The 25465-nt window shown below is 38.0% G+C and overlaps 1 protein-coding gene across 1 annotated transcript in view; it reads right to left on the bottom strand.

The window, feature by feature from the left end:
• Positions 1-25465, bottom strand: part of Ccdc178 (coiled-coil domain containing 178) — a 309743-nt gene that overhangs the window by 214359 nt on the left and 69919 nt on the right. The window contains exons 11-13 of the mRNA XM_052742751.1: positions 21544-21639; positions 21259-21395; positions 2540-2723 (exon numbers count right to left, since the gene is read on the bottom strand). Of these exons, the coding sequence (XP_052598711.1) occupies positions 2540-2723; positions 21259-21395; positions 21544-21639 (417 nt within the window). The remainder of the gene's footprint in view (positions 1-2539; positions 2724-21258; positions 21396-21543; positions 21640-25465) is intronic.

Here is a 25465-nt window from a genome sequence, read left to right on the forward strand (position 1 = left end):
CTTTCTTCTCACAATAATTTTACAGAAAAAGGATCTTACCATCCAAATTTTACACATGTGGAAAACTAATATTTAATAAGAGTACTGCAGTATTATAACAGTCGATTTGGTAAGCCAAGATGGCTGCTGAATGACTAATGATAGGGGAAAGTTCAGAAAGCGGGTGCCTCACACAGAGGGGTGATTGGCACAGAAGGTCGAACAATAGAGCAGGTGGCATGAGGCCTCACCATGCCACTCAAGGCATGAGTATATTTTCTAAATATACTAGAACCTGAGTATATTTTTCTAGAATTTTCTCCGTTTACTGTGGTGAGACTTCAGCCAAAGCCAAGTCTGCAAGCTACTGAAAACTGGGGAAAACAAAGCCGGATGCAGGAGTCTGCTGCAGCCATGGAAGAGAGGGCCAAGGATTCTCTCTAGCAAAGAGTTTGAGACGAGTTAAAAATAGTTGAAAAATTATTTAAGGGAAACTATGGTTCTCTAAAGACAAAGCTAAGTATTGGATTAATGTGACCTAGAATATTCTAAGGATCAATAATTTTTTCTATTACTAAAACTGTCCCCCTCATTTGTTTATTTTTAAATTTTGAGCTTGGGTTAGAAACCTTGTTGTCGAAAGTGTAGGTGTGGTGTTTCAGTAAGTACAAGCCCTGAATCAGATGTTTTCTTCCCTGTATTCCACAATTATCCCCCAAACGAATGTGTCCATAACAATTATACAGTGTTGTGTATATTAAAGCAATTAAGTCACCATAAATAAATAGCTTTCATTCACTAATTGTTTTGTGGTTATGAGAGCGCATCTTGCAAAAGTAACCTATGGACAGAAGAGTCCACCACGACAGGATGTCATGGTGACAGGATCAACGGGAAACAGAAAGCAATGAATAAGTGCTCAATCCCCTCTCTCCCTTTCCTGCAATCCTGAACCTTAGACCATGGAATGTGTTCAGGCCTCAATCAATCTAATCTAAAGCATCCTTCACAGATATGCCCAGAGATGTGTTTTCCTGGTGACTGTAAATCCTATAATATTGACAAGCGGAACTACCACAAGCCCAACAGAAAGTAGCCTTGCTAATACAGTCTTCCTTCCACCCCATTCCTTCCTTTCTAGTGAATTCCCACTTAATTCACTATTAATCTAATCCAGAGCTAGAGACTTGATCTACCCAGTGTTCCACCAGAATTGCATTAAGGCCAGAATAATAATACCAGGATCTTGCAGCTTGCTCAGAGCATTCAACTGAAAGGTTGGGAAGAATTTAACATCAGGTGACAGCTTTTAAAATTTTTTGGTGCAATGTCACATTCTTGAGACAAGTTTGGATGTTAATGTTCATCCATTTCTCACTATCATGACTGAAGATGCATTTCCCACTGTTCTATGATGCATGGCTTTTGAATCTTACCCTACACTCTTGGAAAGCACTTCTTTCCTGAATAGGTCAGTTACTGATACTGAAGTGTTGTAGGATATTTGATCAGACTGTGGGAAAATGTGTCATTATTTTATCCTGATTGGTTTAATAAAGAACTGAATGGTCAATAGCTAGGCAGGAGAGAATAGGCAGGACTTCTGGGCAGAGAGAGGTACTCCGAGGGCTAAAATCTAGGCATGTGTTAGAGGCACCAGCAAGACACCTTGAGAGTTGAACATACAGAATGAAAGAGAGGTGAAAGGCATGTGGTAGAATGTAGATGAATAGAAACAGGTTAATTTAAGTTATAAGAGTCAGCAGGGAACAAGCCTTAGCTAAAGGCCAAGATTTCATAATTAATAAGTCTCCATGTCATTATTTGGGGACTGGCAGTCCAAAGAAAGTCTGACAAGAAACACCGACTACACTGAAATTTTGGAAAAAGTGGGACAGATCATCTGATACATTTGGAAATTTTTGGAAGTTGTTTTATATCTTTGATTATTGAAGATTAACTGCCTAAAATGTACATGGCATTTTGCTAATACATTAACTTATGAGAGTGTTATTCAGAAATTCCACCTCTACAGCTAGGCCATTTTTCCAGGAATAACCCAGAAGGGACATGGCTGTAATTATCTTCTGGATAACAGAGATTCTGGGTTAACTTCAGTACATGGGAACAAATATTAAAATATGGCTATGAGAAAAATGTGATGTGGAACATAGTTCAGTGACAGAGAGCTTCTCAGCAGGAATAAGGACTCAGGTCCAAGCACTACTACCACACTCAGGATGTAGTACAAATGTTCTTTATCAGTCAACAAAAAGACAAGCATGTGATGGATGGAAGCCTCCTGTTCTCCAGGTAAGAAAACCAGTACTGGCACTGGAACAAATGGCAGGAGGTGTTGACTAATTGGTTATTGCTCAAATAGGCGTGAATCAAGGCACGTGAGCATTTGTTTCTAATACAGTTTTTACATGCTGTATTAGGCTTGGAGGATTATTATTAACCCTGAAACTAAAAGCTAACTACCAAGAAAGATCAAGTCAGGAAAATTCAGGTTGATCACTTCCTTTTGCACAGTTTAGAAATGACAAGGTTACCTGACCTTGAATTTTCTTCTCACTTCCGCTATTTGGTTCTCTATGTCCTCTGTTTTATGTCTTGCTATGTAGTAAACACCTCCAATTTGATAAGCCTGCTTGTAGAGCTGTCTGAGGTAATTGTTATTCTTTATCGTCAGTTCTAGCAATGACTGGATTTCAACCTCATAGTCTGCTTTTTTCTTTATACTATAAAAAAGAAGCAAAAATTAATATGGTTTTTCTAAGAGAATATATACTTAGAATAATGTCATTATTATATTCAATAATGATGAGAAAATTACACTTTATTGCCAAAGTTATGAAAAGACCAAGCAATTAATTTTAATCTGAATATAAACCTGTATCTTAAGACATTTGTTTGCATTCTTGTTGGTTAGTCCTAATTGATAGGCTGTACCCAATGTCAGAAGCATGAGAGTCTGCACGAAAGCCTTGGCCTTCAACAGCACCTGTGCACACCTTTTCAGGTCTACTGAAGTCTACGCATCATAGCCTGAACATAAAATCCTTGCTGCACTCTAGCCTATCACCTTTATGATTCACACAATGGTGTTTTTAGCAGAGAACATTTTAAATGGAGGAGTGAAAACTTAAACTGAAGCCATCAGCTTCCAGACCCCAACACTACTGGCGTTTTGCACCAGATGAGAAGTTTGTTGCGGACTAAGAGTGTCCTGTGTGTTGAATGATGCTGATCAGCATCTCATATTCCCTGCAGCAGCATCTCAGCTTGGCAACCAGGAATCTGTAGGCATCTAGATGTCTCTTGGGAAGGATACAACATCATGCCAGCTGAGAATCGCATAACCACATTGTTGAAGGAAGTGGTTCTCGACCTCAGTGGAGCATGACAAACCCATGAGAATCATTTAACATTGCTCTGTGTTTTAGAAAATTTTGCTATAGTTGATTTGAAATAATGCTCCAGCATGGCCATTTTCAAACACCTTGGGTGATGATATTAATGTGTGATGAGGAAGCGAACCCAAATTAATTAGCGAAGTCTTTCCTATCATATAATGAGCTTACTCAGTTACAGACTGCTGGGCTCTGCTTGAGTCAGGAGGTGTAGGATAGACCTGAATTAGCCTCCAGGTGGCACTGATGAGACCCAGATGTGGAACATGATTCAAGAACCTTTGCTCAAAGAAGCAACCACCCAGACACAGGGAAGTGTTGCTGGAAAGTTTCTCTGGTTCTGCCCAGCCCCAAGGTCCTGCAACCACTTATAAAATAATCACTCAGAGGCTTAATATTATTTACAAACAGTATGGCCTATGGAAGGCCTTTTGCTAGCTAGCTCTTATATCTTAAATTAACTCATTTCTATTAATCTATGTTTTGCCACATGTCCGGTAGCTTTACCAGTCTGCTGGCATCTTGCTGCTCCTTCTATGACGACTGGCGTCTCCCTCACTCTGCTTTTCTCTTTCCTGTATCTCTCCTTGGATTTCCCTCCTACCTCTAAGCTGCCTTAGGCCAAAGCAGCTTATTTATTAACAGATGGGAACAACATATATTCACAGCATACAGAAAGACATCCCCCAGCAGGGAAGTGTGAACAAATATGGTCCACTGATAGGTGGGAAAACAATGCAGATAACTGGTGATGAGCTACACTGACTCATTTTCTGGCCTCTTGTTCCCACAAGAATAAACATGAGTAAATAAGAATAAGCAATTCATTCAAGTTGTGCCAAAGACAGAGTATGGCTCACAAATCAGAAAAAAAAAATGGCACCAAAAAAATCAAAACAGGAGTAGGAGACAACCATAAAAACTGCATGAATTATTCCATCAGAGAGTAAATATTGAAGATTTCATTGCATAATAAGGTACCAATGAACTGTGCTTGCTGGGAAAAGACCAACTCACTGACTAGCTATTGCCTATAGGGGGGAAGGCACTTATGAAAACAGATATTGAAGCCAAAACTCAACCTAGCTGTCTTCTATGTCAGTTGCTACATTAATGTTGTCCCTGATACCATCTTAGGTATCTTTGTTGTGACTCAGAAGAGCACAGTCAATGGAGATTCCAGGAATGGTAGATTGAATCAGGTGGGGCTAAGTAGAGAAATTTCACAGTGTAAATAAGAAAGAGATGAGGATAAACATATGGCAATAAGAAAACAGAAGAGCAAATGGAGACAGCTGTGTTTATTTAACAAATAGTTGCAAGGGCTGGGGAAGATGTCTCAGTAAAGTACTTGCTGAGCAAGCACGAGGATATGGGTTTGATGTCCAGAACCTACATAGCACTGGGAGGCACAGACAGGTGGATCCCTGGGGTTCACTGGCCAGCCAGATTAGCTGAATTGGTAACTCAAGGCCATTGAGAGATTATGTCCCAAATAAAGGCGGATGGTGCCCAAAGGAATGACACCTGAGGTTGGTCTCTGGCTCCCACATACATCTGAGTATCCATGTGGACAGGAAAATACACAAATGTCATGGAATATTACCTTAACTATGTAAAGGTGTGTTACATTTGTTTATGCTGCCTTTGTTTAATCACATAGAGGTGTGTTGCTTTTCTTTATGCTGCCTTTGTTTAATTATGTAAAAATGTGGTGCTGTTTCACCTTGCCTGCCTAAGGTACCTGATTGGTCTAATAAAAAGATGAGCAACCAATAGCTAAGCAGTAGAGGGATAGTCAGGGCTGTTGGGAAGAGAGAATAAGTAGAGAGAAAAGAGAAGGAGAGAAGGGAAGAGAACAAGGGAGAAAGAGAGGGAGATGCCTGGGGCCAGCCAGCCAGGCAGCTGCCAGCCAGTCAGACATGGAACAAGACATCCAGAAGGAAAGAAAGGTTAAAAAGCCCTGAGGCAAAACATAGATGAGGACAAACAGGTTAAGTTATAAGAGCTAGCAAGAAACAAGCATAAGATAAGGCTGAGCATTCATAACTAATAATAAATCTCTGTGTCATGATTTGGGAGCTGGTTTGTGGCCCAAAAGAAAGCCTGTTAAATACACAAACACACACATAGAAAAATGCCCAAAAAGTAAAATAAGTAAGGAAAATATGAAACAGGTATTTAAAAAATATTTCTTAGCACATACTTTTAATTCCAGCACATTGGAGGCTGGGGCAGGATCATAGGATTGTGGACAGTCTTTGATAGTGAGACTTTGTCTCAGAAACTTCAAGTATGTTCTGAACATGGAGGAATGTATTGAGGTTGAGGACAGATGCAACCATTGATTTTGAGTAGGAATTACTCTTTGTGCCTGAACTGTAGAAAGGAAAGCTGTTTACAGATACTATTACTGTAGAATAAACATGAAGTTTGTCATAGCCATTCCAATATGAATAGGCTACAGTATAAATAAAAAAGTTTTATTTCTGAGCATACCTTGCACGAGATCCATTGTGATTCATAAATTTGAAGATTTAAGCTTTGGAAATGTTCAACTGTCTCCTGTTATCTATGAATGCTCCCTCCCTCCCCACCACACACACACTCTTTTTCTCTTTCCTGTTTTCTGCAACTCTTTCCTGGTTCTTCTATGTTTTGTCGTTGCCCCTCTGCACTGCATTCTGGATTCTGTCTTAGGTTCTGAGGCATCATGATTATTGAATCTGCTGTTTTTACCCAAATCTCAAGCAGCCATGAGTCCAGCTTCCTCTTCATACATTTTTGAGGATTATTTAGCAAATAATTTGTCTGAATTGTTCTTTTACTTAATTCTGTTCCTGTAACCATTTTAAACTCACTTGAGATGTACCTAACATTCCCATTACCTAAGCTCTAAAACAATAGGATTATTAGACTATACATTCAAATATATATTTAAATATAATCATTCTATTATTTCAACTCACTGTGGGTTTTATATATACAGTTATCAACTGTTATTCATGGTGAATATTTTCTGATGTGTTTTATAATTGCATAAGCCCATTTTTAAACATTTTCCTTTACGGGGATCACGTGAGGTCTCAATCAGGAGTCTATTCCTTTAGAAAATTCATGGCATCATAATTGTAAAGCTATAAAAATTCTCTTTGGAGAAATATGCTGCATCTCAGAAAAATCATTAAATAATGAAGTCACTGGTCTTTCTATCTTAAAATTTATCTCACAGCATGTCACATATATAATATAATGAAATTGAAATTTTTCCTCTTCGAATATTATTCAACCCATACTTAATGTATGTTCTCAAGCCCACCGTGGTGGCACACTCCTTTAATCCCAGAACTCTGGAGCCAGAGGCAGGTAGATCTCTGTGTTCCAGGCCAGCCTGGTCTACACAGAGAGTTCTAGGACAGCTGGGGCTACACAGAGAGATTCTCTCTTATAAAACAAACAAACAAGGGATGTTCACAATGAATCAGACACCAAGTTGGTCATTACTGTTCTAAAATTGGAAAGACGTATGATATTAATAGCTGCTAATGCCTTTTCCAAAGCAGTTACAAAGCTCTAGCAAAGCCGTGTGTTTTATTTTTCTGTTTTAAATTGTACATGCGAAAAGCTCACTAAGGCTGCATTATTTCTAAATGGAAAATAATTAACCACAAGTTCAGCCTCTCCGTAGACAGTGGACCATGATCAGAAAATATGCAAATAAATTTTAAAAGGAACCTTGGGTCTGTAGGTGTGCTTGACACTGAAGCTAATGAGGCGAGCACGAGAGAGAAGGAAAAGATTCTAAGTGGGAAGGAATGGGGCAAAGAGAGAGCAGTGGGATGTGTGTGACTTGAGGAAAAGGCAGGATGGAGGACTATGTCTAAGGAGGAAGGGGGACAAGGGAGAGGAGGGTGTCGGACAGTAGAGGGCAGCCAGGGAGGGGCCAAATTAGAACCAATAATGCTACACAGGAATGAAGATGCTATTGTGAAACCCATTACCTTCTATGCTAACTAAAAATTAATTTCACAAACTCACATGGAATCATCACCACTAATGCCTAACATGAGCTGCATCTTTGCAGCTGCCACGAGCAACACCTTGCATTTGTTCTATGGCTATGAGCCAGTAGAGAAAGTATTGGACTCTGTAATAATTTTTTTTCCCCCTGTGGCTTCATGGGAGGCATGAAGTTTCCTTGTTCATGTAGCAACTTGTAGCCTGCACATAATGTGAATTCACAAGAAAGAACAAGTGGTTATATGCGTTATTGTTTGACTGAATTGAAAGTGATATTTAACGTTTTATCACAGTAGAACCATTACAAAGGAATCCCAGCTCCCTCTGATTTCAAAGTGAACATCCAGGAACTTTCCTCATTCTGACAAAAAAACATGCACCATGGCCAGGGGGAGCTGCTGGTGTGCTTGCCTGGGCATCGATGCTTCATAAGATATGTAATCCTGACTCTATCAAGGGTCAAGCATTATGATTATGAGGTTCATCTGTTACCTGCAACTGAAGTCTCTCCTCGTTGATTTTGATATATAACGTGAAATAATTTCATGCTATAATATATGTTGTAACTACACACTGGTTTTCATAGTTTTATTATCTATCTGATTTTCTTCACCACTTTATATTTGCAGATAAATAAGACACTATACATATCTTTCATTTTGTTATGGCTTACCCTTTCATTCAGTAAATGCAGTGATTTAATTGACAAAATTTTCTTCATTTTGTGCTAATTTCCTATTTAAGAAAAACACTGATTTTCAAAATAGATTTTTGTTTGTAATGATAGGAAGGGGTAAGGATTTACTTTTCTCATTAGAAAGCTGCTAGGAAGACTTCCATTCTCTGCTACACCGAAGGGCCACATCAGACAGGAGTCATGTGAAAGAGTAAGTGTGGGTTTGATTCTGAATCTACATTCCGACTAACCAGCCTGACATTACCAATAACAACTCACCTTACAAACTAAGATTTATCATAGTCATGCTACTTGTAGTTTGAATGAAATTGGCTCCCATAATCTCATACTGAGTGGTACTATTAGGAGATGTGTCTTTGTTGGAGTTGGTATGGCCTTGTTGGAGGTAATGTGTCACTTTGGGGGTTGGCTTTGAGGTCTCCTATGCTCAGGATACTACCCAGTGTTTCAGTCAACTTCCTGTTGCCTCTAGGATGTAGGACTCCAGCACTATGTCTGCCTGCCATAATAATAATGGACTCAACTTCTGAACTCTAACCCACCACCTTAATTAAATGTTTTCTTTAATAAGAGTTGCTGTGGTCATGGTGTCTTCTCACAGCAATAGAAACCCTGACAAAGGCAGAAGTTGGTACCAGAGATTAGGATATCGTTGTGGATAGGCCAGACCATGTTTTTATTTGGAGTAATATGAACTTTGGTACTTTGACTTAAGAAAACAATGGAATGCTTTAAGCACTGCTTAATGGACCATACTTGTAGGAGCATGGAAAACAGTGGTGATGAGTGTGATCTGATGAACTGTGGGGGCCTGGCTCAATAGGTTACAGAGAAAAAGAACATTAATATGGTGCCTAGAGATCTTTCTTGTGATATTTTGGTGAAGAAAGTAGCTGCCTTTTGCTCTTGTCCAAAGAGTCTGCCTGAGGCTGAAGTGAAGAGTTTTGGATTAATTCCATTGGCAGAGGCAATCTCAAAACAGCCTAGTACAGACTCTGTCATGTGGTACTAACTCTAATGAAGATTTAATATGAAAAGGGGTAAGCTGAGAAGAGTAAATTACAAAATGTACAATTTAAGGAGATAAAGAGCACCAGGAAGTGGAATGGAGCTAAATTCTGTGTTCAAGGAGATGAACTGATTAAGAAACGGAATAAAGGGAGTAGTGACCTCAGGGCAAGATCCCATCCAGCTAAGTTTCCAACTTTTGGAAAGCAACTAAATGAAAGCTTAGAGCTGGGTGTGGTGGTGCACACCTTTAATCCCAGGACTGGGAAGGCAGTCCTGATTAACCAAGATGTACGCAGTTAAAGGATGCTAAAAATAATTTAATTTGATGATTCTTGCTTATCATATTTTGGGGAAAATGTATATTATCTGTGATCAAAACCTTAATTTATCCCACAAAATTCCATATCCTGAAAATTCAGAATCTTAAAAGAGATGAAATCATAGATATGAAGATGTTTGTTTGAGAGTTCAAAGTACTTCCACATTTAACATCTATCAATGATTTTGATAAACTTATTTCCATTGTTTTAGAACATGAGTCAAAGTAATTGTTAGATAATGACCCTTGTACCTTTCCATATCTAATTCTCATCAAGCATATTGCTGGCTTCCAATCTTTCATTGTTCTTTTTCACTCTGTACATTTAATTTTTAATCTGATAGTACTAGCAAAAAGGTTTTTTTTTTCTTTTGCAAACCTTAAATTGTGCAGTGATCACTGCTATGAAATCTTTGAATAGGGTTCTGAGAATGCTCTGGTTAGGTTTTTGAGTTTGTGATGAAACATCATGATCAAAAACAAGTTTAGGGAAAAAAGGTTTATTTGTTTCACAATTCATCTCAAAGCTCTAAAATCTTTCCACAATATTACTGAAAAACAACCTAGTTAGGTCCATCAGAGCCATAGCCCACTTCTGGCACCAACTTCTGTCAAGTTTGTTTTATATTAGTGTGATAAATACCATGACCAAAAGCAACTTGGAGAGGAAAGGGTGTAGTTGGCTTACATATCCAGACTACAGATAATCATTTATGGAAGTCAGGACAGGAACTTAAGCAGAGCCGAGGTGGGGACCATGGAAGAAATTTGCTTCCTTCCTTGCTTCCAGGCTCATGTTCAGCTACATTTATTATGTCTCCCAGGACTCCAAGATCAGGGGTGACACTACCCACAGTGGGATGAACCGATCCCCTTGTCAACCAGCAACCATGAAAATGTCCAACAGATGTGCCCACATGCCCTCATGTAGGCAATTCCTCAGTTATGATTCCCTCTTCCTAGATAAGTCTAGGTTTGTGTCAGAGCTGTAAAAAACTAACCAGAACACAGTATATAGCTTCTTTGGTCTATTTTTATTCTCAACTGAATCCAAATACCTTGAAATGACTTAGTATCCATCTGTTTATTGGCCTCTAGGTTTATAGTGCTTGCTTAAACCTACTTACCACATAAAAACACATGGTACATACACACACATACACACACACACACACACAGAGGCCGGAACACATGGTTATCTTATCTGACCTGTTCCCTGGGTATTGACATTAATTCTCATATCTGGAATTGTTGCTGCTATACCAATGCACCAAATGTATTTGAGTGTCCACTAAATGTCAGTTAAACTGAAGCCATATTAACTTGCAAATAATTTGATAAGTGAAAAAAACCTGGAACATAAATATAAACAAAATGAGTTTTCTATACAGATTCCAGATGTGCACAACTGTGGGTTTTGAGGAAATAATCTTTGGTTCCTGAAAACTTGACTTCTTCATTTGTTTCTGGGAAATGTTCATGAATAATTAATAAAATGTGAATTCTAGAGAGGTTGTATAAATATTCAACCTCAGTGGTAATCAAGGAAATGGAGTTTAAAGCTTCATTTTTATGATACTAGGACAAGTCCCTATACTGCCCAGTCTTTAAAAAAAAATCATAGCCGGGCGGTGGTGGCGCACGCCTTTAATCCCAGCACTCGGGAGGCAGAGCCAGGCGGATCTCTGTGAGTTCGAGGCCAGCCTGGTCTACAGCGCGAGATCCAGGAAAGGCGCAAAGCTACACAGAGAAACCCTGTCTCGAAAAACCAAAAAAAAAATAAATAAATAAATAAATAAATAAAAAAAAATCATACAATATTTTTTGAAGGTAGTATTAGAGATGCATTAAGGGTTTTAAAATATTACAGCCAATTTGCTTTCATAAGCCTATTTTACATTTAAAAGAGCTGAAAAACATTTCTACACAAAAAATTTATCACCCTAGTATTTATAACAAACAGTAAAACTAATGAATCACAGTGATACTTCATAAAGCATAGATGTCCAGTGTAACAGAATCATACAGATATTTAAGTGTATTTGAAATTTATGTAATAGTGTTTTAAAATTTCATTATCTCATGATGAGAGAACTCAGAATGAATACCAGTACTCATCAATACAAATATGAATTTATAATAATATTTGTGTGTAAATGATTTTAAGTTTCATCTGTTTATTTATGAAGACTTTCTAAAATATATATTCATTTTAATCAGAATACTGGTAAATCATAGGACAAATTATTACCATGAATTAAATGGAGATTTTGGTAAAGTAAAATTTCACCTGCCATGGTTTAGGAAACACACCCAACAGTATAGAAAAAGGAAACCCCAGGTTACAAGGTAGTATGCAGTGCTCTGCTCAGTAATGAAAGTGCATGTATAATTAGTATGACTTCATCACTGGAATCAGATTAATTTTTATTATTAGTGATATTGTTATTGCCGGTATTTTTTAGAAGGAAAGATGAAATACATGGTAGAAACCAAACTAAAACAACAGCAAAAAATCCCTTAACATAGCCAAATGAAAATGTGCCATAAACATGATCTTAAAAATAAGATAAAGAAGCAAATGCAAAAATAAATATTCCTATCCAGAGTGTGTTTGAAGGTTGCAAAGCAAGCTTGAATCATCTGAGTCAAACACAGTATGGTGGTTTTAAAGACAACGCTCCTTATGTATTTGAACACTTGGTCCCTAGTGGGTGGTGCTGTTGGGGAAGGTTGTTAAAGTTCAGGAAGCAGAGCCCTGCTGGAGGAGGTATGTCACTGAGAGCGAGCTTGGAAGGTCTAGAGACTAATTCCACTTTCCACTCTTTCTCTGTGTGGGGATAAAATGTGATTAGCCAGGCTTCCTGTGCCTGCTGCCATACCATGAATAGACTCCTGTGGCCAAAATAAATTCTTTCACTCTTGTTGCATTTGGGCATATTATTATATCTAAGAAACAGAAAAGTAATTAATATACACTGCATTGTAAGATGACATAGAAGAACATTTAGGAGAAAGGCAAATAAAGCATTGGGAAGAAATCGTTATGTACGCCTGGAGCATCCATTTGTTTTAGTGTCAGAGAGAGACATCTCCAGGTGTTATCTGGGAAGCAAACCCTAACCAGGGTGAGGTTCCCAATGCATGGGATAGGCTGTCAGTGTCCCAACTGTCACGATGAATCTCTTTCTTAGTGCAAATTCATTGTTCAAAATAATAAACTGTCTTTACTGTGCATTTCAAACACATACATCATGAATTTTAACTGAATGCTTCTCTCCTACCCTCCTCGGGATATCCCCCTCCTTCAAAGATCTCTCACCTTTTCCTAAAACTAGAGTCTACAAACAAAGAAGACATTTATGGTGTTTGTTATTATCTAATCTTATTCCCCCCTCCCAAAGAGGGGAATTCCACTAAGTCCCTTCTTCCTCTCTACACTCCTATCTTTTCTCCAATGGCTCTCTATCTCTCTCTGTCTCTCTCAACCCCCTCTCTCTGTCTCTGTCTCTCTGTCTCTCTGTCTGTCTGTCTCTCTCTCTCTCTCTCTCTCTCTCTCTCTCTCTCTCTCTCTCTCTCTCTCACACACACACACACACACACACAGACACTTAGATTCTACCTATGATAGAAAACAGGTGACATTTTGCTGAGTCTGACTTATTTCATCTATTCTATTTTAATTCAAAGTCCATATTTTCCTTCTTTTTGGCTGAATAATGAAATACGTGTGTGTGTGTGTGTGTGTGTGTGTGTGTGTGTGTGTGTGTGTGTGTGTATGTGTGTGTGTGATGTGTGGAGTGGGACATACATGCCATGGCACACTTTTGGATGTCAGAGGGTGACTAGTGCAATTTATTCTCTCTCTCCACCTTCATGTGGGTTCCATGAATTGAACTCATGTCACTAGGCTAGCACAGCAAGCACTTTTGGCCACTGAATCATCTTGCTGGGAAGTTACTTGTTTTCTTGAGTGCAACATTCCTGACTGAGTTGAAATACCATCTCAGTGTAGTTTTAATGTATTCCTAGTGTCAGGCATTTTTTTCTTATATTTATTGGTGATTTGTACTTCTTTGATAACTGTCTGTTTATCCCATTAACATGAGATCTGACCAATGACTTGTTTCATTCAGTGAAATGTGAGCAGTGATATCTGAAGCATTCTTGCTGAAGCTGTACGAGCCATCAGTGATCTCAGTAATACACTCTTCCCTATAGTACTAAAGCAACATGCCCAGAGGTATCCAGTCCTTTTCTCTGAGTCTCGGAAGGAATAACATGAAAACAGACACAGCATCTATAGCTGAATGACAGCAAGGGTGGGAAATAAACCTTTCTACTTATGCACCAGTAAGGCCTAGAGGCTGCTGGCTTGCTATCACACTCAAGTTCTCTTTCAGATGGGTCTCCTCTCTGGCTCACTCACTTTTAAGGTGTTTTTGTTTTATTTTGTTTTCCTCCTCTTCTTAATGTATTTTTAAATATTAAAAGCTTTACTATAGGCAACCCAAGTTGCAAGGCAGCAGGCAGGACTCCTAGGGGCAGGCCTAACCCCGACCACCACCCACTAGACCCTGCAATCTACAAGTCCTACTACACCCCTCAAACTCACCCATCCTCTGAGAATGTAACTGCTCCCTGAGACACAGACTTTGTCAGCTCTGATTCGACCAAGAGCTCTAATTGGAACAAGAGCTCTGATTGGACCAAGAGTGGCTCCCTGAGACACAGACACCATTTGCACCGATTGGAGGAAGAGATTGGTAGATGCCAGTACAAGAATACATTCACTAACACAAAAAAGCAGTATAGCACCACCACAATCTAATGATCCTACATCAGCAAGACCTGAACATCCCAACATAGAAGAAGCAGAAGAAAATAACATTAAATATGACTTTAAGATGACAGAGGCCTTTAAAGAGGAATGAAAAATTCCCTTAAAAAGATTGAGGAAAAGACAAACAAAAAATGGAAAAAATTAATAAATCCCTAAAGAAAGCGAAGAAAACCAAGCAAAAGCAATCAAACAGGTGAAGGAAACAGTTAAAGACTTGAAAACTGAAATAGAGGCAATAAAGAAGACACAAACCAATGGAATGCTGGGAATGGAAAATCTGAGTAAACTACAGACATAAGTATAACCAACAGAATGCAAGAGATGGAAGAGAGAATCTCTGGCATTGAAGATACAATAGAGGAATAGATTTGTCAGTCAAAGAAAGCGTTAAAGCCAACAAAGTCATAACACAAAACATCCAGGAAATCTGGGACACCATGAAAAGACCAAACCTAAGAATAATAGGGATAGAAGAAGAATGCCAGCTCAAAGGTACAGAAAATATATTCAACAAAATCATCAAAGAAAACTTTCCCAATCTAAAGAAGGAAATACCTATGAAGATACAAGAAGCTTACAGAACACCAAATATACTGGACCCCTCCAAAAAAAATCCCCTTACCACATAATAATCAAACCACTAAACATACAGAATAAAGAAAAAATATTAAGAGCTGCAAAGGAAAAAGGCCAAATAGCATATAAAGGCAGACCTATCAGAATAACACTTGACTTCTCCATGAGACTCTGAAAGCCAAAAGGTCCTGGACAGATGTAATGCAGACATTAAGAGACCATGCATGCCAACCCAGACTATTATACCCAGCAAAACTCTCAATCAACATAGATGGAGTAAACAAAATATTCCATGATAAAACCAAATTTAAGCAATACCTATCCACAAATACAGCTCTACAGAAAGCACTAGATAGTAATAATCTAGCCCAAGGAAGTTAGATGCACCCATGAAAACACAGGCAATAGATAATCCAACAGCAACAAACACCAAAGAAGGGAAACATAAAACACTACCAACCATAAAATAACAGGAATTAACAACCACTGGTCATTAATATCAATGGACTAAATTCACCTATAAAAAATACAGGCTAACAGAATGGATACAAAAACAGAATCCACCCTTCTGCTACATACAAGAAACACACCTCAACTTCAAAGACAGATACTACCTCAGAGTAAAGGGCAGGGAAAAGTCTTTCCAGTCAAATGGACTTAAGAAGCAAGCTGGTGTAGCTATCCTAATATCTAATAAAATATACTTCAAACTAAAATTAATCAAAAGAGATCAAGGAGGACACTACATATTCATCACAGGAAAAAAATCCATCAAGATGAAGTCTCAATTCTGAACATCTATGCCCCAAATACAAGGGCACCAACATATGTAAAAGAAACATTACTAAAGAGTAAATTAATTAAATTAAACCCCACACACTAATAGTGGGAGACTTCAACTCCCCCTCTCACCAATGGACAGGTCTGCCAGAAAGAAACTTAACAGAAAAATAAGGGAACTAACAGACATTGTGACTCAAATGGCCTTAATAGACATCTACAGAACATTCCACCCAAACACAAGAGAATGTACCTTCTTTTCAGCACCCCATGGAACCTTCTCTAAAATTTATCACATACTTGGTTACAAAGCAAATCTCAACAGATACAAAAAAATAATTGGAATAACTTCCTGTATTTTATCAGACCACTATGGCTTAAAGTTAGAATTCAATAACAACACAAATTACAGAAAGCCTACAAACTCATGGAAACTGAATAATGCTCAACTGAATCACAAATGGGTCAAGGAAGAAATAAAGAAATTTAAGACTTCCTAGAATTCAATGAAAATGAATGTACTACATACCCAAACTTATGGGACAGTATGAAAGCAGTACTAAGAGGAAAGTTCATACCTCTAAAATGCCTAAATAAATAAGTTGAAGAAATCTCATACTAGTGACTTAACAGCACACCTGAAAGTTCCAGAAGAAAATGGAGCAAACTCACCCAGGAGGAGTAGACATCAGGAAATAATCAAATTAAAGGATAAAATCAATAAAATAGAAACAAAAAGAACAGTACAAAGAATCAATGAAACAAAGAATTGTTTCTTTGAGAAAATCAACAAGATAGGTAAACCCTTATCCAAACTAGCTAAAAGGCAGAGAGAGAATATCCAAATTCAGAAATCAGAAATGAAAATGGAGACATAACAACTGACAATGAGGAAATCCAGGGAATCATCAGGTCATACTTGAAAAATCTGTACTCCACAAAATTGGAAAATCTAAAAGAAATGAACAATTTTCTGAATAGGTACCATATACCCAAATTAAATCAAGACCAGCTAAACAATTTAAATAGACCTATAACTCCTATAGAAATAGAAGGAGTCATTAAAAGTCTCCCAACCAAAAAAAAAAAAAAAAAAAAGCCCATGGCCAGATGGTTTCTGTGCAGAATTACACCAGAATTTCAAAGAAGAGCTAATACCAATACTCTGCAAGTTGTTCCACATAATAGAAACAGAAGGAACATTGCCAAACTCTTTCTATGAGGCTACAGTCACCCAAACCACACAAAGATGCAAAAAAGAAAGAGAATTACAGACCAATCTCCCTCATGAACATTGATTCAAAAATACTGGCAAACTAAATCTAAGAACACATAAAAAAAATCACCTATCATGATCAAGTAGGCTTCATCCCAGCAATGCAGGGATGGTTCAACATATGAAAATCTGTCAATGGAACCCATCATATAAACCAACTGAAAGAAAAAAAATCACATGATCATCTCATTAGATGCTCAAAAAGCCTTTGACAAAATTCAACACCCCTTCATGATAAAGGTCCTGGAGAGATCAGGAATACAAGGAACATAGCTAAACATAATAAAGGCAATTTACAGCAAGCTGACAGCCAGCATCAAATTAAATGGAAAGAAACTCAAAATGATTCCACTAAAATCAGGAAGAAGACAAGATTGTCCACTCTCCCCATACTTATTCAACATAGTGCTTGAAGTTCTAGCTAGAGCAATAAGATAACAAAGGGAGATAAAGGGGATTCAAATCAGAAAGGAAGTCAAACTTTTGCTACTTGCAGATGATATGATAGTCTAAATAAGTGACCCCCAAAATTCTACCAGGGAACTCCTACAACTGATAAACACCTTCAGTGATGTGGCAGGATACAAGATTGACTAAAAAAAAAAATCAGTAGCCCTCCTATAAACAAATGTTGAACAGGCTGAGAAAGAAATTAGAGAAACATCACCCTTTACAATAGCCACAAATAATATAAAATACCTTGGGGTAATTCTAACCAAACACGTGAAAGACCTGTATGACAAGAATTATAAATCCTTGAAGAAAGCAAATGAAGAAGATATCAGAAAATGGAAAGATTTCCTATGCTCATGGATAGGTAGAACCAACATAATAAAAATGTCAATCTTACCAAAAGCAATCTACAGATTCAATGCAATCCCCATCAAAATCCCAACACAATTCTTAACAGACCTTAAATGCACAGTACTCAACTTCATATTTTCAGAAAAACAGAAAACCTAGGATATCTAAAACAATTCTTTACAATAAAGCAACTTCTAGAGGCATCACACTCCCTGACTTCAAGCTCTACTATAAAGCTATAGTAATAAAAACAGATAGGTATTGGCATAAAAACCAATATGTGGACCAATGGGATCAAATTGAAGATCTTGACATTAATCTACATACCTATGGACATCTGATTTTTGACAAAAATCCAAAACTGCACAATGGAAAAAAGAAAGCATCTTCAACAAATGATGCTGGCATAACTGGATGTCAATTAGAAGATTGCAAATAGATCCATATCTGTCACAATGCACAGCACTCAAATCCAAGTGGATCAAAGATCACAACACAAATCTAGCTGCACTGAACCTGATAGAGGAGAAAGTAGGAAGTAGCCTAGAACACGTTGGCACAGGAGACCACTTCCTAAATATAACACCAGTAGCACAGACATTGAGAGCAACAGTTAACAAATGGGACCTCCTGTGACTGAGAGGCTTCTGTAAGGTAAAGGGCACAGTATATAAGCCAAAACAACAGCTTATAGAATGGGAAAAGATCTTCACCAACCCATATCTGACAGGGGGCTGATCTCCAAAATATAAAAAGAACTCCAGAAACTAGATATCAAAATACCAAACAATCAAATTAAAAAATGGGCTACAGATCTAAACTAGAGAATTCTCAACAGAAGAATTCCAAATGGCCTAAAGACATTTAAGGAATTGTTCAACATCCTTAGTCATCAGGGAAATGCAAATCAAAACAACTCTGAGATACCACCTTATATCTGTTAGAATGGCTAAGATCAAAACCACTGATGACAGCTTATTTTGGAGAGGATATGGAACAAGGGGAACACTCCTCCACTGTTGGTGGGAGTGCAAACTTGTACAGGTATTCTTTGGAAATCAGTGTGGAGGTTTCTCAGAAAATTGGGAATCAATCTTCCTCAAGACCCAGCTATACCACTCTTGGGCATATACCCAAGGAATGCTCAATCATACCACAAGGACACATGCTCAACTATATTTATAGCAGCATTATTCATAATAGCCAGAATCTGGAAACCACCTAGAAGCCCTTCAACTGAAGAATGGTTAAAAAAATGTGGTACATATACACAATGGAGTATTACTCAGCTGTTAAAAAAATTGACATCATGATATTTGCAGGCAAATGGATGGAACTGGAAAATATTATGCCGAGTGAGGTAACCCAGACTCAGAAAGATAAACATGGTATGTACTCACTCATAAGTGGATACTAGAGGTAAAGCAAAGGATAATCAGACTACAACCCACAGCTCCAGGGAAGCTAGGAAACAAGGAAGACCCTAAGAGGGATGTACAGATCACCCTGGGAATAGGAAATAGAGGAGATCCCCATGAGTAAACTGGGGATGAAGGAGGGCAATAGAGGGTAGGGGTAGGGGATGAGAACATGAGAGAATGGGATGGGGGAGGGATGGAGTGGGAGAGCAATGAAAAAGACATCTTGATAGAGGGAGACATTATGGGGTAAAGGAGAAACCTGAAGCTAGGGAAATTCCCAGGAGCCTATAAAGACAACCCCAAACTAGATTACTAGCAATAGTGGTGAGGGTGCCTGAACTGGTCTACCCTGGTAATCATATTGGTGAATACCCTAACTGTCATCATAGAGTCTTCATCCAGTAACTTATGGAAACAGGTGCAGAGATCCACAGCCAAGCACCAGGTTGAGCTCCAGGAGTCCAGTTGAAGAGATGGAAGAGGGATTTTTTGAGCAATGGGGGGGGGGGGGGTCAAGATCATGACGGGGAAATCTGCAGAGACAACTGAACAAAGCTCAAAGGAATTCATGAACTTTAGACTGACAGCTATAGAACCTGCATGGGACCGGACTAGACCCTCTGCACATGGGAGACAGTTGTGTAGCTGGCTCTGTTTGAGGGGCCCCTGGCAGTGTGATCAGGATCTATCCCTGGTGCATGAGCTGGCTTTCTGGATCCCATTACCTATGGTAGAACACCTTGCTCACCCTTGATGCAGTGGGGAGGGACTTGGTCCTGCTTCAACCAAATGTACCACACTTAGCTGTACCCCCATGGGAGAACTTACCCTATTGGAGGAGGGGATGAGGGGGTGGGGAGAGTGGGATGAAGGATGAGAGGGGGAATATGTGGTTGGAATGTAAACTGAATAAAAAAATAAAAAATAATTGCACAATAAAAAAGCTTTATTATAAAAATTTTCATACAAAATAAGCATCACATACTAAAATTAACCAGAGTTGTGGTCTACACATCTCTATACAGTTATAGTAGCCAATCTAAAGTTGTGGACCTTCACACTGGATTTTAACCATTTACGAAGTCGGTTTTTATATACTTATCCACCACCAAAACTGAAAACTCAATTACAGAATTTGGCCTTTTATGATATATAAATTAATTTTTAACAATGGCTTGATGTTGTCATTTCTAATTGTAAAACACTCACTACATATTTTTAACGAACTTTCCATATCATCATCAAGTACTCTGATTAGCCCCTTTCCCTTCATCCTCCTCCTTCCCTTCAGGACTTCATTGATAGCACAATATGTTTCAGGCATTATAGCAACTGATGAAGATGTGATGGTCAAACACACAATGTCATGGCCAATGCATCTCCTTTATGGTTGAAGATGGAGAGAGAAATCATCCACCTATTCGTATAACACAGCATTGCAAGCAAGCATGATAAAAGACACGAGGGAGAGGCACATGTGTGCCTATCTTAATACAATATAAGGTGGTTTGTACACATTCCTGCAGTGTAATCATAAGGAAAAGTAATACTTGTACAGAAAGAGAAGTGAAAATATTCTAAAAATACAATATCATAGAAATGTCAAGAGTCACTAGAAGGGAAATTTGAATGAAGTCATGATTTGAGGCAAATAATAAAAGTAAACCAGGTATAGTATAATACAGCAAATAAAATGTGGTCTAGTCAAGAGGTCTTATGCATATGTGAAGAGAGTGGTTCCTTTCCTTTTCTAAATTCTGAAATATTGAATATAAGAGTTGAGATATAAAGTGGCATAAGGAAGATTCTGGTTCCTAAGCCAAGAAAATGAGGTTAGTAATTATAGAGAAGAACTGGGGATGGGCTGGAGGAGATAAGGGGTTAATCATACATATTTTAAGTTGAAAGTTATCCTTAATCTCCAGATGATATCTCAAAGGGACTTTTGCTAACAGTGTCCTGGATGATTACAGAATAACATTTGGAATAGACTCAAGTTAAGTTAAACTAATATTAAATATGAATACTCTTGTTTGCCCCAGGGAATCATGCTGAGGGAGTTTATTACATATCACCTACTGGAGATGCTATATAATAATAATAAAATCTGAATTACCTGTCCCCAGTTTCCTCTATTACACTCTCGATTTCAGAATGGAGTCTTTTGTTTTCTTCTGCCAGTGCCATATAGCTTGTTGAAACATCTGTCAAGTCTTTTGAAACATCAGAAAGCTCAATATCCCATGTTCTTTTCTTGATAGGAAGAATAAAAGAGCTATTCATAAATGTTTATTAATTGAAAATTGTTTTAGTTGTTAATAAAATTAGTTTTAGTCACTCCAGTTAATAATTAAGTACAGTGTGTAGTGCTCTTTTGGGAAAGAGGGACTATTCCACTTACTGAGGAATAATAATTATTAAGTGCGTCCATGTACTGCCTTTCCAATTTTCTTTGCCTCCAGGAATATTGGTCAAACAGTTTCTTCAAATCGTCTACCTAAAAATGCACAGAAGATAAATAAACTGAGGAGATTTCCTTCATTTTTATAAGTAAGAAAGAGATTGCATTTTACTTTATATAGTTTACCTAATGAATATTGACTGACATAGTATAAAATAATGCCATATGCTTCTGCCATTTTGAATTCTAATATAGGATTCTGATAAAACATAGCAAATCAGGTATAAATCAAATCTAGCATTGCTAATATTCAGATGAATAATCATAACAAAGTAGTATGTGCTTCAGTTACAGGAAAATTGAGAAAACAACAAGAAAATTTGAATCATAATTCATTACATTGACAAGTAAAAGGAGAAAAAGAGCATACATTTCCATGCTTTACAAAATAGCCATTTGTTTAATCCACTATTTTGTTCTCATGGTTTCACATTTTTTCCCATAAGTTTTGAAACTAGAAAAAAAAAAAGAACTTAAAAGTAAGTAACAGACATTTCAATAAAATTTTTAATGCTGAATTAATAAACTTGTATATAGTTTATATAGCTGAAAAACGGCTCTAGCAGATGATCCAAGCTTAGTTTGCAGCACTTGCATCCAGTGGCTCACAATCACCTGTAATTCTAGATCTGGGGTATCCTATGCCCTCTTCTGCCCTCCAAGATGGCAGTGTAAACAACCAATTAATGGCAGCTGGGACAATATATCTCCACTAGAACCCAGCAACCCTACCACAGCAGGCCCTTAGCTGAAGCACAGAACAAATACCTCACAATAGACTTTATGAATATGATAGAGCAGTGGTTCTCAACCTTCCTAATGCTGTGACCCTTTAATACATATCACCATGTTGTGGTGACCCCCATGCATAAATTATCTTTGTTTGTGGAAACCTACAGTGACCCCAGTTTGTGGCTTGATTGCATCTTGACTCAAGGTCAGAGAGTTCAAGCTTATCTTTGCTCCTTAAGGCTGGATAACAGGATGTTTGGCCAAAGGCGTGATTACCAGATGTCTTGAGAATTAAGGAGGTGTTTATGCTTGTTTGTTCCTTGAACCATGGTGTCCTTGAGAGGGGGAGGTCTTTTGTCCACCTGCTTCTGTATAAAAAGGCCATGAGAAATAAACTCGGGGCTGTTGCAATATTGAGTCAGAGCCCTCCCAATTCTATTTTTTCTGTCTCTGTCTATTCTTCTGTCTCTTTTTTTTTTCTCAAGCCTCACTCCCCTATTTAGGACTGTTCTACAGGTCAGGCAGGACCAAACATTTGTTGCTACTTCATAACTGTGGTTTTGCTACTGTTAGGAATTGTAATGAAAATATCTGTGTTTACAATTGTCTTAGGCAACACCTGTGAAAGGTTGTCCATTCTCTCCATACCTACTCAACACATTACTTGAAGTCTTAGTGGAGCAAAGAAAATCAAAAGCATGCAAATTAGAAGGAAAAAGTCAAAGTATCTTTATTTGCAGCTGATATGATAGTATACATAAATAAACCAAAAAATTACATCAGAAAACACTGACAGCTGATCAATGCTTTCAATTAAGTAGCTGGATATAAAATTAACTCATGAAAATCTGTAACTTTACTATATACAAATAAAAAATAGACTGAGAAAGAAACCAGAAAAAAATTATCTTTCACAATAGTCTCAAATAATAGAAAATATTTCAGGGTTACTGTAACCAGGCAAGTGAAAGACTTGTATGATAAAAAACTTAAAGGCATTGAAGAAAGAAATTGAAGAAGATGCCAGAAGATAGGAAGACCCCTGGTGATCATGTATCCATAGGAGAAAAATAGTAACAATGGCCACCCTGCCAAAAGCAATCTACAGATTTAATGCAATTCCCATCAAAATTCATACATAATTCTTCACAGATCTTGAAAGAACAATATTCAGTCTTATATGGAAACATAAAAGTCCAGATGGCTAAAACCTGAATAATAAAAGAAAAAAACCTGCAAAAGGTATCACTATCCCAGACTTCAAGTTGTTCTACAGAGCTATAGCAATAAAAACAGCATGACATTGACGTCCTCTCATAAAGCCTCGTTGATCAATGGAATCAAAATCAAGACTCATAAATCCAAACAACTATGCATGACACATGAGTTTTGGTAAAGGCAGAAATACGTACTGGAAAAAAGACAATATCTTCAACAAATGGTGCTAGTCAAACTGGATAGCTGCATGTAGAAGAATCCAAATAGATCCATAGCTATCATCCTGCACAAAATTCATCTCCATTTAGATCAAAGACCTCAAAATAAAATAGTATACATTGATGCTGATAGAAGAGAAAGAGGGGAATGGCCTCAAACTCATCAGCACAGGAAAAGAACTTCTGACCAGAACACCAATAGTGTAGGGACGAAGATCAATGATTAATAAATGGCTGCTCAGGAAACTGAAAACCTTCTTTAAGACAAAGAACACCGTGGACAAAGTGGCAGTCTACAGAATGGGGAAAAGAGGTTTTGTTGTTGTTGTTTGTTTGTTTGTTTTAACCAACTACATATCAGACAGAGGGCTAATATATAAAATATGCGAAGAAATTAAAAAAAAACTTGATATCAATAAAACAGATAACTCATTTAAAAAGTGGGGTACAGACCTAAACCAGGAATCACCAATAGTGCAGATTTGAATGGCTGAGAAACACTTAGAGAAATGTTCAACATCCTTAGTCATTATGAAAACTACTTTGAGATTTTATCATACACCCACCTTTTGAAGGGTTCTTAGGAGGAGGAGAGAAGGATAAGAAAATATCAGATAGAAAGAGAGATCTAGCTGATAAGAAGAAAGGCAGAAACACAAGATAGCTTTGGGAGGGCTTGGATCAATACCCAACAGCCTCATCCTTTACTGAAAAGGGCTTTTTATAAATGCCAAGGGGAGAGGCAAAAGACCTCCCCCATTGAAAGATCAAAGCACACCATACAGCCAAGTATAGACCCTTTCAAACACCTTATGGTAACCACACCCATGGATAAGTTGTCTCCTTATGCAGCCCTGCTGGGTAAAGCAAGCTCAGATTCAGTAAAAACAAGTGACAGTTCACGATGGTGAGGATGTGGAATAAGGGAAACACTTATCCTCCTGCAGCAGATGGGAACAAATACTGAAATTCATAGCCAGATATTATGCAGAGTGAGAGACCTTAGAACACCCAGTCTTAGATAGGATTTTTCCATAAATGCCCCCACTCTCAGGGCTAACAAAACCCTGGAGAAGAGGAGGCAGAAAGAGTGTAAAAGCCAGAGAGGATAGAGGACATAAGGAAACCAGATCATCTAACCCAACAGAATGGAAGCACATATGAACTCTCATAGACTGAGGCAGTATGCACAAATCCTGCAAGGGTCTGCATTAGATGGGGTCCCAGAGCCCAAAGGAGAAGTAGACTTAGGCCTGCTGCATGCCCAGAAGTAGAATGGCTAACAGGAAACAAACTCATTGGCAACTTTGGAGGTTCCTTGACTCATGATATCCTGTCAGAGCTTTTCCTTCCTTTAAAAAAAATTTATATTATTTATTAATTTATTTTATTTATATAGATTTTTCTTTTTTATTACAATACAGGTGCTTTGCATATATCTTATAGTTTCCAGTTAGTGACTTTTTGGGATTCCTGAGTGTGCACGTGAGTGGGTATCTATTTCCTGTGCCTTCTCTTGGGCTCTTTAACTTTGGTTTGTTTTTTCTAACTTCAATATGTCAGGTTTTTTAAATCCCATATTTTACTTTACTATTATCCCTTAGAAGTCCAGCCGGGCGGTGGTGGCGCACGCCTTTAATCCCAGCACTCGGGAGGCAGAGCCAGGTGGATCTCTGTGAGTTCAAGGCCAGCCT

The sequence above is a fragment of the Peromyscus californicus genome, unplaced genomic scaffold (assembly GCF_007827085.1).
Source record: "Peromyscus californicus insignis strain IS unplaced genomic scaffold, ASM782708v3 Scaffold_17__1_contigs__length_78620276, whole genome shotgun sequence".
NCBI lineage: Eukaryota > Metazoa > Chordata > Mammalia > Rodentia > Cricetidae > Peromyscus > Peromyscus californicus.